Source organism: Bombyx mandarina, chromosome 07, assembly GCF_030267445.1.
Source record: "Bombyx mandarina strain Sakado chromosome 07, ASM3026744v2".
Classification (NCBI taxonomy): domain Eukaryota; kingdom Metazoa; phylum Arthropoda; class Insecta; order Lepidoptera; family Bombycidae; genus Bombyx; species Bombyx mandarina.
The window spans coordinates 9,484,841-9,501,069 of record NC_143214.1 but is presented as its reverse complement, the minus strand read 5'-3'; the positions used below and the strand labels follow the sequence as shown (position 1 = coordinate 9,501,069).

The 16,229-nt window shown below is 37.6% G+C and overlaps 3 protein-coding genes across 3 annotated transcripts; 1 reads left to right on the top strand and 2 right to left on the bottom strand.

The window, feature by feature from the left end:
• Positions 1–4,005: 4,005 nt before the first annotated feature.
• Positions 4,006–10,820, top strand: LOC114239473 (uncharacterized). Its single transcript, XM_028169679.2, has 5 exons — positions 4,006–4,151; positions 5,800–5,862; positions 8,096–8,194; positions 8,541–8,639; positions 10,562–10,820. Exons 1-5 carry the CDS (start codon positions 4,073–4,075, stop codon positions 10,657–10,659), a joined length of 438 nt encoding a protein of 145 aa, XP_028025480.2. The 5' UTR covers positions 4,006–4,072; the 3' UTR covers positions 10,660–10,820.
• Positions 6,742–7,797, bottom strand: LOC114239472 (uncharacterized). Its single transcript, XM_028169678.2, has one exon. The coding sequence runs from the start codon at positions 7,726–7,728 to the stop codon at positions 6,772–6,774; it is 957 nt and encodes a 318-aa protein (XP_028025479.2). The 5' UTR covers positions 7,729–7,797; the 3' UTR covers positions 6,742–6,771.
• A 1,057-nt stretch (positions 10,821–11,877) lies between the features above and the next one.
• sstn (stepping stone) lies at positions 11,878–16,092 on the bottom strand. The gene has a single exon (XM_089728734.1). The coding sequence runs from the start codon at positions 15,862–15,864 to the stop codon at positions 14,218–14,220; it is 1,647 nt and encodes a 548-aa protein (XP_089584860.1). The 5' UTR covers positions 15,865–16,092; the 3' UTR covers positions 11,878–14,217.
• Positions 16,093–16,229: the final 137 nt, after the last annotated feature.

The window sequence follows — 16,229 nt, the reverse complement described above, 5'->3', positions numbered from 1 at the left end:
AATAAAATAAAAGAAAAAGAGAAATATTAGTTGATTTTAAGCGTTTACATTTTTCCGTGCCACTGACCTAAATAAATAGCAAGACCAGTCGTTGGAAGTTTGCGGAATCAACTTGGAGTTTCCCTATTTTTCCGTTAGCGAGTCGATAAACCATCATCTTTATCTATAAAATCTAAAATTATACTATATCAGTAAACTTTAAATTGAATTTAATAATGTAGATTAAAAAAAATTACTAAGTTTTGACCACATTTTATAACGAATTGGTGATACGAAGTTCACCGGGCAATTTAGTTAATAATAAAAATATGGTTGGTAGTGTTATAAACAAAATTTCAAGTCGATGAAAGACATACAAAGATTATGTTACATACAAACAAACACACGTGCCAAGATAATAATAGCGTATTAAAAAGTTATTGTCGATACAAGAATCCATTGCTACCACTTCTATTTCGCAAAAGAATTTAACAATAGACAGAAACAACATTCCGATTCGCGCGCAAATAGGATTGTCAAAGACTGACAAATTGTCAGTTATTGGTCCCGATGTTACGGCGTACCTACGTGTGAACCTGTCAATTTCCTTTGAAATATGATTTCGTACGCGACCGGGAATGGTAATAAACGTTTAGTTTTGTTTTTCTACTGATTTCTTTTGTTACTAACATAAATATGTGGAGCAATTCATAGAGTACTTTTGCATCCTTTACATGTCTATGGTGAACTCTTTTTCTTAGTGGTTGCACTCTTGATAGAGTGATTTTTTCTTTTTTTTTTTCGTCGGATTTTGCGAAACACAGCTCTTGCTAGGGTTCGTGTTAGCAACGTCGTTAGGTTTGAGCCCCGTGAGCTCACCTACTAGTTAAGGTTACGCTGAACTAGCCTTGAGAGGCTATTAGCATAGGTAGTGAAAAACAAAAAAAAGAAGATAGACTGGTTGTGATTGTTGTGTGATATTGGATGGGGTAAATTTAATGTGCCTCACGGCATACCACCATCTCTCTCTGCTGAACGTTATCTTTTATGGTGAATACTCATTTAAGGGTCTTCTATTGCAGACTCGAAATTATAGGTTTATCACATTGAAGATCTTCCGTGCTGCCCTGCACCATCCACCCTTCCTTGCTCTAATTCTAAGCTATAATCTAATAGGTTCCTATTCAAAAGAAATAAGAACTATTTTTTATTTATTGCTTACATGGGTGGACGAACTCACCTGGTGTTAAGTGGTTACTGGAGCCCATAGACATCTATAACGTAAATGCGCCACCCACCTTGAGATATAAGTTTTAAAGTCCCAGTATAGTTACAACAGCTACCCTACCCTGCCCTACCCTTCAAACCGAAAACGCGTTACTGCTTCACGGCAGAAATAGGCAGGTGGTACCTACCCGTACGGACTCAAGAGGTCCTACCAACAGTGACCTACCACAAGACTCATAGTGAAGTAGATAAGGTTCAGACGTCCTCTTCTAAAGGACAACACGACTGGAGAACTCGTAACAAGCGATGCAACTATAATGGTGTTTGAATCTTATTACTGGTGGTAGGACCTCTTGTGAGTCCGCGCGGGTGGGTACTACCACCTTGCCTATTTCTGCCGTGAAGCAGTAATGCGTTTCGGTTTGAAGGGTGGGGCAGCCGTTGTAACTATACTTGAGACCTTAGAACTTGTATCTCAAGATGGGTGGCGCATTTACGTTGTGGATGTCTATGGGCTCCAGTAACCACTTAACACCAGGTGGGCTGTGAGCTCGTCCAACCATCTAAGCAAAAAAAAAAAAAAAACTCGCAGGCAGACAGACACCAATAAAATACGTACTTAATACTTGTTCACGAAGGGCTTTAAAGATGATTAATTCAATAAAAATCAAAGTTAAATTAACGTAATTACCGGTGGTAGGTCGTATAACTCGAGTCAATAAGTACGACCGTTTCTCTTGTTTCTGTCGCGAAACAGTGACGCGTTCCGGCTTGAAGACGGAATATAATTCATTTCGACCTCATGTCTGAGATGTCCATGGGCTCCGGGAACCACTTAACAGATTGGTTAGGGTCATTGAGCTTCGACGCAGTCAAAAAAAGTAACATAAGAAAATACTATAAGTATGGTCAAATGGAATAAATAGGAGAGCCAAATAAATGGAATAATCAGAGCTTGGACCGCAGTTGAATGTCTTCTGAATAATCGAGTAGGTATTCATTGAGTAATATCTGTGGCAGGTAGCCATCATACAACGCAAGATATTTGACAGATGCCTGAATCTCGCTTACGACCGTGAACTCTTAGCCATTTATGAGGGTGTGAAATATTTTCGTCACATGGTGGAGGCCCGAGACTTTACCATCTTTACGGACCACAAGCCATTGACGTATGCTTTTCACTCTCGTAACGAAAATTGCCCGCCACGCCAATTCCGACACCTTGATTTTGTCTCACAGTTTACCACAGACATACGCCACATCACTCCCCTCCGGACGATATGGTTTGGGAATATACGACGAAAGGAAAGATCTTCCACCGAGCGGGTGATATTGCTCGGTAGACCGACGGTCCGAATGTTGTTGTTCAGAACTTGTATATATGCGCTTTATCTTGAAAATGTCGTAAGCGAGATTCAGGCATCTGTCAAATATCTTGCGTTGTATGATGGCTACCCGCCACATATCCTATGAACTATTATTTATTATTCTATCCGGAACTCAACTACGTTGCCATTGCGTCAAGAAATAATAGCATAATGAAGACTATATTTATGTTACAACCTCACGTTTTTTATTGTCATTAAATTATTTCCAACATTTCGGATACTTTACATTAATCATGGTCACGGAGGATTAATAAAATTAAAATTAAATATAATGACAACAAAAACTCCAGATCTAACCGTAAAAGTAGCTTTACTTAATCTTCTATAATCTTTAGGAGCATACCTATAATTTGCAAAAATAAAAAAGGCTAAATCTATTCTTAAAAATATAATATATATGACGGAGGGTAGTCTTCTTAATGTTTTAAAAAGTGTTGATACTTTCTTGACGATGACTCATATTTAGGCTTCCGAAAGAAAACTTCACGAGAACTTGGTGAGCTGCTTATATTTCACAGATCCGTACTGTACAACGGCTCGGACACGAATGACCAAGCGCTTTTTTTTTTCCTACCTAAGCTGATAGCCTTGAGAGGCTATTTCAGCGTAATCTTAACTAGTAGGTGAGCTCGCGGGGCTCAAACCTGACGACGTTGCTAACACGAACCCTAGCAAGAGCCGTGCTTCGCAGAATCTACCACCGGATCGGAAACGCGACCCACTGAGAAGATCCGGTCGCGATAGAGAGATAGTCGCGATTCCAATCCGATGGTAGATTCTGCGAAGCATTGCTCTTGCTAGGGCTAGTGTTAGCAAATTCTCTCAGGTTGAGCACGTGAGCTCACTTACCCGTCTGGGCGTAGCTGCAATAGCCCCGCTACGCTACCAGCAATTACATAGGGGAAAACCACCACTCATAAACATCAGAAACAGCACTGGAGAGCCCACCAGCCAAAGGACTCCTTACAAACTTATACCTGGATATGTCATAGCGCTCTGAGAACCACAATGGTCTATTCAGAGCCGACGAAAACGAGCTAATAGAACATGGATGTGTCATTGACGTATAAATAAATATTCCAACAGAAACTGTTGCTGATCAGATGTACGAATGTTACAAGCATGAAATCATACAGCTAACTAATTGTCTATGCAAATAGGACGCAAAATAAATTAATTCGTCAAGCTTATCGGTCAATAAAAAGTAGACACTTCATAATAATATAATCCCAATTATCAATCTCATAATAAAAATTATAAGCGCGTGCAAAACTTCATAACCGAAATCCTCATTTGAATGAAATATCCTAATCCTTAATTATGTTTTATCTAAAGTGGAAACGAGATACGTTTTCTGAGGGGGCTTAATTAAATCATGCCGGCTCCCCACCTATATAAATAGTAGGAAGGATTCGATCGAGATCCATTCATTGAGTCAACATTCGCAATTGAACTAAATCAATCGTTCATAAAACGAAATGAAATATTTCATTGTCATTTTCTGTCTCGTCTCTTTGGTTTCTTCAAAGAGCTTTGGGCATCACCCCGCTACTTATGGTGAGTATAAAATTTTGATCGACTTTAGTACGTAGCGGCTTGGCTCTGCACTTGGTATGGACAGTGCCCAAAAGCTGCGGCAACCATTTGCCAGGTCGGCCTCTACTCATTTGATTATGAAAGCAATCTAAAATAAAAAGTTGCCCTAAGATTTTCAGTTTAAGGTCACATAACATCGAAGTTTACCCATTTCTATTATCCGAAACACATTCCTGGGGCGAAATAAGTAAGACAGTGGATCTGACTGCGGAGGCCCAAAATACACCCTACCAACTAGCCCTGTTTAGCATATTAGCTATTAGGATTGTATGTTTAGGACATGCAGAGCCCACCTTACCTAGTCTAGTGAAATAGAACAGTGTACTTAATGCGAGTGTTTTAACGTCCTCGATAGCGTAAAAGTTAACTAAAATTTGTATGCAATTGGAACAGCGCCCCTAACGGCAAACATAGGCAAACATCGCACAAAAATTTGTGTAATATCTCAAATTTTAGTTTTACCTATACCCACTAATTGAACTTTTTTTTATTGCCCTTGTAGGCAGACGAGCATGGTGCACCACTATGGCCCACCTGATGGTGAGTGGTTACCGTCGCCCATGGACCTCAGCAAGGCCAGGGGCAAAGCCAAGCCGCTGCCTACCGCTTAATACTCTCCACAAAGCTAATCCTTTAATCCTCGTAAGAAAAAGGATTAATTTAATGTAATTTTTAAATTAAATTAAATGAATCCTTTTTCTTCTCTGTACATTCCCTATCATCATTTTCCTGAAACAACAATGACGTTTCATATTTAAATTAGTTGCTTAGGTCATTTTACAAACGCCTGTCTGTAGTATCGTACTAAGTTTATCCCCAACGACTGTAGGCATGTTTTCCTTACTATATATTTATTAAGTGGCTATGATGAGACTATCTACTTATTAATTGGCTTTGATGAAAGACATCACAAGTTCCTGGGCTACAGCAAATTCGATTTGTACCTTTAATTACTCTTTTTAAGCCTCGTTTTAAGAAGAGCATGCCTTAATGCTCGAACACCGTAGAGAAGAGAGCCTTGACTGAAATGAACTGTAAACGCAGCTTTTTTTAAAGGGATTTTATGACCTGGTAACTAAGACCTTTAGGTCATGCCTTATTTTAATTTATATTCTTATATTTATGAAAAATGATAATATGGAGTGAACTGAAATGAAGATCATCAATTTGAGACATTACTCAACTGGAATGAAAATAAATGAAATGAGATGAGATGATATGGGATGAATAATATAATACAATCTCAGTAAAATTGTGGTCATTTACTGAGATTTTTTCAGTGGACTTTTTGGAGGATCCCGAGAAGTTACATCCAGCGGCTTTGTTTAATTTTGCCACATTTGTACACTTTCACAGATATGAAACAGTTAATAAACCACCGTTATTACACAGTTAAACCTGTAGAAACACTAAATAGACAAAATAAAACAAATCACACAACTTCACTCCTCGCGTTGACGCCAAAAAGTCTACGAAAACGCAGAGGTTCTAGGTAGTAGAGATGTACTCAGCTCCGATGATAAATTGCGTGCAGAAACGAATAAGATGACGGGACAATCTCAACTAATTCTTAAATACACAAAAATTCTAATTGTAATTTTTTAATCAGGAGATCGCCGCTGTGTCAACATGTGGGATGAGGGCTGTATCAATGGACAGCTTCCAGGATCGGGTATGCAAATTCGATTAATACATATTATTATCGCTGTCAAAAAGGAAGGAAATATTTATCTAGTTTAAGACATTGAGTAGATGATATTGTTTTAAAGGATTTTCTTGAAAATATCGAATCAGCGCGATCCAGACTTGTGACTGATTTCGTCTATTCAGCTATAAAGTTTACATATATGAAAATTTCTATATATTTTTGTAGTGAAACTTTTTTAGGCGCGTTGAGAGTAATATTTAACTTGCGACAGATTCGTTACGGTATAAGAGGAAAGATACGATTTAGGAATAGCGAGACTGAGAAAATAGACAGCGTCTCGCGAACCAATCGACCGCAGAGAGAGGGAAAGGACAAAGCGGGTCGTTTCTCTTATACACAGAGAGATTCCCTATTACAAGAGAAATTAGATTTAAAGATTAAAAATGAAGAAAACCACAATACCACACACCGCAAAAGAAGTTTCACTTCTTTCACGTGCACCAAGTTGCACGCGCACCATTCTTTTGTGGTCTAGTTGAGCAGACAAAGTCACGGCCTAAATGAGTTGATTTGGTTATTACGCATATGCAAAAAAAAGAATAATGCCACCCAACTTGAAACATGAGGTCGAAGCGTCCAATATAATTGTTTCTTAAAACCGTAGTAGCATCCTTCAAATTAGAAAACAACAGAGGTTCCATAAATAATTTAGGTTGAATATAAATTACAGCTCCGACGCTAAGGTTAACAACACTAAGGTTTAACGCTAAGGTTAACGCTGGCAGTGGATACAGACGAAGTTTTATTGAAGCTTTTATTACCTACATGCTCGTGTATAAACTGCCCCTTAAAATCGGAATAAGTATTACTGGAATAGAAAGCATTTAATCAAAAATACGCCAAGACAGAAAACCACTTGATTTTATAAAATTTTTATCTCGTTTTCAAATTATCTCGAACGTAATCTCTAACAAAATCAACGAATTTTTCGTCAATAACGAATCCGAGATTAAGTGCACGAGTTGTATCAAATCTGCTGGGGAACGAAGCTACCACTTGGCTTATTACGTCATCCTTTTCAAACCTAACCAGATCGGCCACTTTCTTTCCTGCCACAGTGTACAAAGCATCCACCATCTCCTTCACTGATACGCAAATTCCTGGCAAAGTAACGCATCTCCAAAGACCCAACGATGCTTTGGGCAATGTTGCCGCGTGCACAATATTCTTCACCACCACTCGCGGACTGGATAACCACAACTCTTGCTCGGGAGGCACAGGGCACACGGCCGGGACTCCATTTAGAGGCTCCCTGATGATGCCACTAGCAAATGATGTCATAGCTCTGTTCGGTGCACCAGGTCTCACGCTTATCGTCGGCACTCTGAGTATCCGACCATCCACGAAACCCCGTCTGGAATAGTCATTGACCAGAAGCTCGCTCATCGCTTTGGCTGTTCCGTATGTATTTTGGGGCATGACGGCAGTTATGTCGTCAACGACTGGAGGTAGATCTCCGCCGAAAACAGCAACAGCGCTGGTGAAGACAAAACGGAGGCTTGGCACTCGATGTCTTGCTGCTTCTAGAAGGGCTTTCGTTGCTTCAAAGTTCACCTTAAGTCCATAGTCGAATTCGGCTTCGGCATGACCGCTGACCACGGCCGCCATATGGAAGAATACACCGGTGTCGTGCTGTACGAGTCGATCTGCAGCATCTGGTGATGTTAAATCAACAGCTAAAAGCTTAACACGCGGGTCATCTCTTGGAGATGGTAACTGAGAGCCGGTGATGACCAACTCTGTAACCTTAATGGGGGACTCTTCACTTAGGAGGTAATCTACTACGCGGGACCCTAAGAAGCCTCTAGCACCAGTTACGACAACTTTCATGTTTATTTTTCCGTGCAATTGGCTAGGAAGACAACGATCGACTAGTTTCGATATATTTTTCTCACAGCCAAACTTGGTACATTTTATGTAACAGAGCAAAGGTTTCGATGATAAGAATTAAAAACGAAACAAACAAGAGAAGGTCAAGAGATTATCGGGGTATTAATTTCACAGAGATCCATTTTATATATGAAGCAAGTTTTAAGATTCAATATAAGATCGCTTTTATTGCTGTTAATATAAAGATCAGAGAGCTCACCGGAGTTCATGGTGATGAAAACGCGAATATTCCAGCTTGAGGATTGAGGTTCCCGATACAGATAACAATAACAATATATTATGTTTCTAAAGTAAATATTTATTCCAGGTTCGGATGACTATTATTTGAATGGTAACTTTAATCCCGGCAAGCGGTGCCTTAATATGTGGGATGACGGCTGTGCCAATGGACAACTACCCGGAGCAGGTACACAGATTTATCTCAGTCCAAAATAGGAGGCAGTACTTAGTTTTCTAAACCGATCCGTAGACTTGTTAAAACTGCTATGCAACCTAAACATCAGCCCGCTGAGTTTCTCGCCGGATCTTCTCAGCGGGTCGCGATTCCGATCTGGTAGTAGATTTATTCGCGAAGCAGCTACTCTTGAGTTGTTAGGTCTCCTTTGGAGGCGCTCGTGTAGCTGTTAGCAAATCCCACCCCTCCTGGCTGAGCCTTTGCTCGTTCACTTGTCCTGGTGAAACTGGAAAGTACTAGTAATTGTTTCTTGATAATAAAAAAAAGTGTGATAACGAGAATCGTAATAAAACTGCAGGCAACGATGACTTTTACCTCGGCGGTGGATTCACTCCAGGCAAGCGTTGTGTCAACATGTGGGACGAAGGCTGCATCAATGATCAAATTAATGGAGCCGGTATGTTCATTTCAATGATTTGTTGTTGCTGTCATAATACAATAAACATTATCTGTATCATTATAAAATTGTAACGTAATTGTTTACATAGGTATACATTAAGATACGTATCTACAATGAAAGATAACAATATTATCTACTACTTATTACATTATCAAAATATCTCGATTACGGTTTAGTATGAAAAATGAACCACTTCGAAAATAAATAAATTGAATTTTTACAAATATGTTTATTTATTCGTGTTCAAAGCGCAAGTCTACTTTTCGATCGTACTTATGGTTTCTAATTATTTCTGATTTAGGAAATATTTTACTTGTTTTTTTTTATTACTTAGTCTATTGCCGCGAATAAATCATGCGTTATGGGTTAAAAGATGGGACAACCGTTATAAAATACAATTTAGACTTAGAACACGTGTCTCTGGGTAGATTGCGACATTCACATAGAGAAGTTTAGGCTAGAATAACTACTAAAAACCCTCCTATCGTGGCCGCCTCTAATTACATACTAGACCCAGGCGACGGGGCAATACACAGTCACCCTAAACGCGTCATTTCGGATCCTCCTGATAGCTTTTATGATTATGATTGAGTAGTGCAACGTCTTGAACTGGTGGTAGGACCTCTTGTGAGTCCGCACGGGTAGGTACCACCACTCTGCCTATTTCTACCGTGAAGGAGTAATGCGTTTCGATTTAAAGGGTGTGGCAGCTGTTATAACTATACTGAGATCTTAGAACTCATATCTCAAGGTGGGTGGCGGCTTTTACGTAGTGGATGTCTATGGGCTCCGGTAACCCCTTAACATCAGGTAGGCCGTGATCTCGTCCACCCATCTAAGCAATAAAAAATAAAAATAAAAAACACGCTCGTTCTTTTCAAAGGCTTCGATGTGTGAGCCACAACCGAATGATTTTCTCGTCGGATCTTCTGTCCGTCGCGATTCCGATCCAGTGGTAGATTCAATGAAGCTCTGCTCTTAATCGGTATGGCAGATGTTAACAGTCTCTCAGGCTGGCCCAATGAGCTCGCCTTCCGGCCCGTCGAGTAGAACAACAAACTACTCAATACCAAGCGGACTGTGTGCTAGTCTGTCTATCGATAGCGATAAAACGGTTTTCAACAAGATCAAAAGTGGGTGTATTGTGTTATCCTTTTTATTGCTTATACGGGTGAATGAGCCCACCGAAGTATTAACTGATATCGGAGCTCATAGGCATCAAGAATGTAATAACCGACACACACTTTGAGATATTAGTTCTAAATCCCAGTTCTATATACGCCTGACCCACCCTTCAAGTTGCAACGTATTACTGGGTGCTAGTACCTGTGTGTGCTCCCAAACACCCTATCACCAATAAGATAATAACAACTATGTAGTTTTATTGTATTTATCGTTATTTGCAGAGCTGAGCGTGTCTTGTACCAATTTAAATATAATTTATGTATCATTTTATTTGTTTATTAGCTAATGTGTAATCTCTACAACCTTGGCTTCTATGTCACGGCAGCATGCACTTCGAGATATTGGTTTAGATTTAATTACTTTTTTAACATTTGTGTTTATTAATTAGGGCGACAAAATGCTTTCTGTCACTTCATTTGATTTGTTTTCTCGTTAAGCAAAATCGAAAATAAGAAACATAACGTCGTTGTCAAACCAAAATCTGCTATGTGCACTTTTTGAGTTTTTCGTAGAGTTCACAGGCCTATCTACCGTATAAAATGTGTCTATAGCTTTAATATTTATTTACAGGTTTCATTTGATATAGTTCTTAAAAATTGACCTTCATATAAAAAATTTTACGAAAATGTTTTTACACGTTAATTCAAAATAGTTTTTGCACATAGCAGATTTCAGTTTGACAGCGACAATATAAGTAACATTGTAATAATTTCTCCAACAAATATTGTTTTCAGGTAACGATGACTATTATCTGAGCAACGGCTTCAATCCAGGGAAACGTTCCGTGATTGAATTGTTCAAGAAACTGCATAACACGAAACCGAAATTGTAAAAACTTTCTCGATTTTCAGAAAACATCCGTCCATTTAATTTTTTATCTACACTGTGTTTTTTGTGATTCAATTTAATTTTTAAGATCCGCTATAGTTTTCGCAATTATGTGACTTTGGCAATTTTAATGCGTACCTAATAAACATTTAAAATATTTACGTTCATTATTTTTTAATGATTAGATAATCTATCACAATCTAAATACTGTTATCTATATTGACATATTGACTCAAATTAATTGAGATGCGAGGTATAGATACAATACCACCAGTCCGGGCGTAGCTGGAATAGCCCCTTAGGCTACCAGCAAATGCTGAAAAGATGGGAGGGGGGTCAATATTATAACTATGTCACAGCAAATTATGAGCTGCAGGATAGCCGTCGGAGCACCATTGTTCCCGAGGAACGTGGATCCCCACGATGACCTGGAGCTCGGCTCGCCAAAGCATGTCATTACGGATCCTCCTGATGAATAATAATTAACGGTGCTTCTAGGCACCACAAGCACCGGTCACCGTCCTCATCGAACCCGTCGCTTGCGACGAAGGGCTCTACGAGCGAATTAACCCATGGATACAGCCCACTGAGTTTCTCGCCGGATCTTCTCAGTGGGTCGCGTTTCCGATCCGGTAGTAGATTCTGCGAAGCACTGCTCTTGCTAAGGTCAGTGTTAGCAACTCTCCGGTTTGAGCCCCGTGAGCTCACCTACAAACGTTTGAGTGAAGCTGAAATAGCCTCTCAAGGCTATCAGCATAGGTAGAAAAAATATATATGAGGCACTCAGTAGATCGCGTCACAACTTCTGCTAGGGTGTAGGGCTCGAATCAAATTCTTCCATTTGCATCGGTTTTGGGCAGTGTTATACCTCCTTCCACGTCATGCCCAAGACGCCAAGTTCCTGCTCACTGAGCGACACCAAGTTGGTCTAGGACAGCTCTCTTCCTTTTGCCAGACACTTTCCAGGTCAGTGCTCTCTTGGATAGGTGGGTATCGGACTTTCTTAATGTGTGACCAATCCAATGCCACTTTCGGGTAAGGATCTCCTAACTTTTATCATTTTGAAATTATTTGGCCACCAGGTGTCCAGTTTTTCGGCTTCGAATCTGTCTGGTTAGACAGAAAAAATAAAAATGAAATCACAAACACTGAGTTTATAACAATTGGCGTTATAATCACTAAAAAATCTATAATAGTATACGGATTTCTGTAAAACAACAAGGAAGCAGTAAAACTTTATTAGACTCGCATAAAAATTCCATTGGCTAATTGTATGTAAACATCATAAAAAATAATCACTTTTAAATACTAACATTAGAATCTAAAAATATGCTCAAAGATATGCACATTGTTTTTTGAACAATATTTGTTGTACTAAAACTATTCTATACAAAATTCTCATTTAATTGGACGTACATAAGGCGATTGGCTAATGTAATTTTAATTACAATTGCATTGCTTGGCAAGTTCATAAGTCTTTGCGGTTTCATTACAATTTATACCGGACAACGCATTCAATAAATCATTATATAATATGAAACACTATATTAATGTGACCTTAAGGCAAATTAATTAAAATAAAGCTTAATGCAGGGTGCAATGGAAATATTTACAAAACTTAGTATTGCCTGGTTCCTTACACGATAACGCCATCAATCGTTCGATAGAAACCTTATTACTTTTTAACAGACTTCAAAAAAGGAGGAGGTTCTCAATTCGTCTGTATTTTCTTTATGTTTGTTACCTCATAACTTTTGACTGGGTGAATCGATTTTGATGATTATTTTTTTATTAGAAAGCTGACCCTTCCCATGTGGTCCCATTTTTATCCAATTTAGTCCAGTTCTGATAATGGTATCCATGAGAAAACCATGTAAGTCTTTTAATTGCATTAAGCACGTGCGTGACAAATGAATAACTCAATAACTCAATATCACGATTTCGACGATTTGTTTTGGAATATCTTTTTTTTTCTATTTGAAGTCGGTTTTTGTTAAAGCATTTCTATTTACAATTATGTTGTTAACTAACTTCTAGTAGGTACGTAATATTTTTTGCAAATGGCGCATTTTTCAGTCAGCTGATTGGCAAGTTTGGCGGTTCTTCAACCAGCTGCGTTCGCCTGACATTGCAAATTCACAAAACATGTACTTACTAAAAGGACAAATATTTATATCTAATAAATGAATATTGTTTTAATATCGAGTAGCATATTTTGTTATTGCTTTGGAAACGGTCCACTCGCACCCTACATAAACTAACTTATACAATATAAAACCATATACTTTCTATGAATTCAAATTATTGTGCACAAAAGAAAATAAGTCTTTTTCAGATAAGATACCTATAGAATACAGAATAGCTTTTTTTCTTGATTTCATTAAAATAAGGATGTGCATTTATCTTCTGTAAACATTAAGACATCTACAATATATTATTATTGTATTATTAAGTTATATACAAAAAAAAATAGTAATAGGTGTAGAGAAAAAATTTAATAAGACAGCTTTAAAATTTCAAATTCAGTCAGATTAAAATGAATATTATCACAGTGCAACTTTCAAAGCTATAGTAAAACTTGTTAACGCTAAACGAAATGTAATGTTACATCGGGTATGATTGAGAAGGCAATATTTTTTATCACAAATGCCAAGTCGGGTGAATAAATTCACTGTTGTGGCATAATAAAAACGGTGGGCAAAGCATTTTTGAACCTACTCTAATACAATAATTAATGGGCAATAAAGAAAAATACAAAACCAAATGAAAAACCTTACAAAAATAAGATTGAATTGAAATTTAGATAAGTCTACATACATACCAAAATATTGTTTATAATCAAATATCTATAATCTAAAATACTTATAAATAATTTGTTTGCACAATTATTTAAGGTATCCCATTTATAATTTACCAAATTAAAGTGTTGGGTACCAACAAACTGTTTCAGAATAATACTATCACAGATCAATTAAAATCATGTTTAGTCTAAGACATCATAAAGGCATTTTATCAATAGAAATGTTATAATTAAATTTTAATATAACATATGACATGCAAATAAGTGTTTTATGTCATTTTTTTTATTTTCTTGATTTTTACATGTGACCAAAAACTCAACATTTATGTAAATAATACATTACGTGAGTAAACAATGTTACACTGTTGAATTCTTTATGTATAAATGCAATATAGCATTAAAATATGTACAAACAAAATGTATATTCAACTTTTAAAAATAGTTTTATGACAAAAGTTTTTAGTACACAATCCCTAAACTTGTACTACTTAGAATGTCTACACATGCATAATTTCTCTGCAATCGTCTTGGCACAAAGAATTATTCAAAATTAGAGATCAAAATGTATAAATATGTTAAGTACAAACTATGAGCTATTTATTTAATTCACTTGTTAAAGAAATTAAATTAGAGTTTATCAAAATTTTACCAATTCAAGCTTTAATAAATAATTAAAATAACATATTAGTCTAGTGGACACTAAATCTCATTTGATAGCAAGGAAATTAAGATGCTAAATATATAAAAAAAAGTATTAATTTTTCAGTTCATTTGTCCATGCCAATGTTCAGGTACATATTGAACTGGTTTATTAGTCAAATTTACACTAGCACTTTGGGTCACCGTCTTCTGTGTATTCCCTTGTCTAAACTTAGTCGAATACTTATAAAAATCTGACATTTCAAACGGCTTAGTTTCTTCTCTGTACGGTATGACTTTGCCCTGTTCGATTATAGTCAAATTTTTCGGTGATTCCAAGGATATCCCACTTGGAGATAAAACTGGAGGACTTTGAGACACATGATTAGGACTTTGCATTGCTGAATGACGACCAGTCGAAATCATAACTTCATATGCTTGAGAATTCCCAATACTGGATGTTCTCTTCAAACTAGAACTCTTTTTAAGTAAAGGTGCTTCAGGCTTTGTGGGGGAATCTAATGATGTTTCGTACCACTGTTTTTCTTTCACTTTTAAATCAGACTGCGAAAGTGGAGAAAACTTATTCATGCTCACCGAATCAAAGTTTGAGTAGCCTGATTTTATGCTAACAGGACTCATGGCATCTGGGTATATCCTTCTATCATCTCTACCATAATCATCTGTAGACACTTGTAACTGAAGATGTAAAGGATTTCTAATGGCATTATGTTCTCTTAATGGTAATGTGTTGGGTACAGGAACTACTCTTCCAATTGGCACATGAGTTTCTTGTATATCAGGTTGTGAACGATGTTGGTATATAGGAAGCGGGGGTCTGTAATTATCTCCCATGTTTTCTAAATGTTGGTTGTAGTCACTATGTGATGTAAGATGATAAGTTTGGGTTCTCTGTAAAGTGTTGCGTCTCACTGTTTCTGGACGCCTTTTAGACTGTCCCTGCATTTGATGGTGGTGCACACCCCCCAAGTGTTGGCTTTGAGCCTTTAACTGAGAAGCATACTGATATAATAATGGTGTGTTTTTGGACCCATTTTGAACCTGGTGAGGTATAACATTTCCATGAGTATAATGAGTTGTTATGTCAGGATGACTTGAACTAAAATGTGTTTCCCGCAACCTTGACACATTATGAGCTTCAGGAGCACCGTTATAATAAATTTTATTCATGTATTCTGTTGTCATTGTGTGATGGCGATAGAAAGTGCCATCATTGTGAACATTCTCATTGATTGGTTCCTGTCGGTTGGATAAAGAAGGATACGTATGAGAAGGATGCATCGAGAATGTATCCGTGGTTCGTTCTTGGGGTGGAGAGGGAAAAAAGTTAGAACAACTTGTCTCCGGACGTCTAATGTGTCTAGGGTGACTTTTGGTCGACATACCAGATATAGAAGGTGTAGAGAGTCTGTGAGCATAATTTTTACGGTCAAAATCTTGGAATCGCTCCGCAGAAGTAAGTCTCATACGTCTTGAGGAGTTATCAGACCCGTCGTGTACATCATTGCCGTCTGTAGACCGATCCACGCTTTTCATACTGCCGAGTCTCTCTCGCTGAGGCACTTCGGGGCTTAACGGTGCTTCCGGAGGCATAATCCCAGTCAATTGAACTTCCTGAACACATAATTTATACAATTCCTCATTTTTGGCAGCAAGCATCTGCTCTAGTTCCTTCTTCCGTGCTTGCAACTTCACTAATTTGTCCTGTTTATCGCCATGCAAATCACTACCCATTGTGCTGGTACCCATTATAAAATCAAATTGCCACAAAACCCAAAAGAGATGATTTAATATTCCCGCAAATACAAATCAGCCCGTCATTAAAATTAACGAAGTAAACAAAGGTTAAAAATTCGTAAACGTTGATGACACATTTTAGACATTTTTAGAGTTCAATTAACTGACAGGTAAGGAGAAGACACGCAGCCATGTTAGTTCGTGTAAAATTTGTACACAGTGACATAGACCAAAGTATCTGATACAAAACTTACTTCATCATCATCATATTTAAAACAAGAAGTCAAATCTTTAGTATGACGTATAACTTTGTAATTCATATTTATTCGTTTAAGTAATTGACCTTCGATTCTACCAAATGATTTTTCCTACTAAAA

Coding starts and splice junctions, on each gene's coding strand:
- LOC114239473 (XM_028169679.2), top strand. CDS start 4,073: ATGAAATATTTCATTGTCATTTTCTGTCTCGTCTCTTTGGTTTCTTCA. Junction 4,152..5,799: donor GCATCACCCCGCTACTTATG/GTGAGTATAAAA, acceptor TTTTTTAATCAG/GAGATCGCCGCTGTGTCAAC. Junction 8,195..8,540: donor TGGACAACTACCCGGAGCAG/GTACACAGATTT, acceptor ATAAAACTGCAG/GCAACGATGACTTTTACCTC.
- LOC114239472 (XM_028169678.2), bottom strand. CDS start 7,728: ATGAAAGTTGTCGTAACTGGTGCTAGAGGCTTCTTAGGGTCCCGCGTA.
- sstn (XM_089728734.1), bottom strand. CDS start 15,864: ATGGGTACCAGCACAATGGGTAGTGATTTGCATGGCGATAAACAGGAC.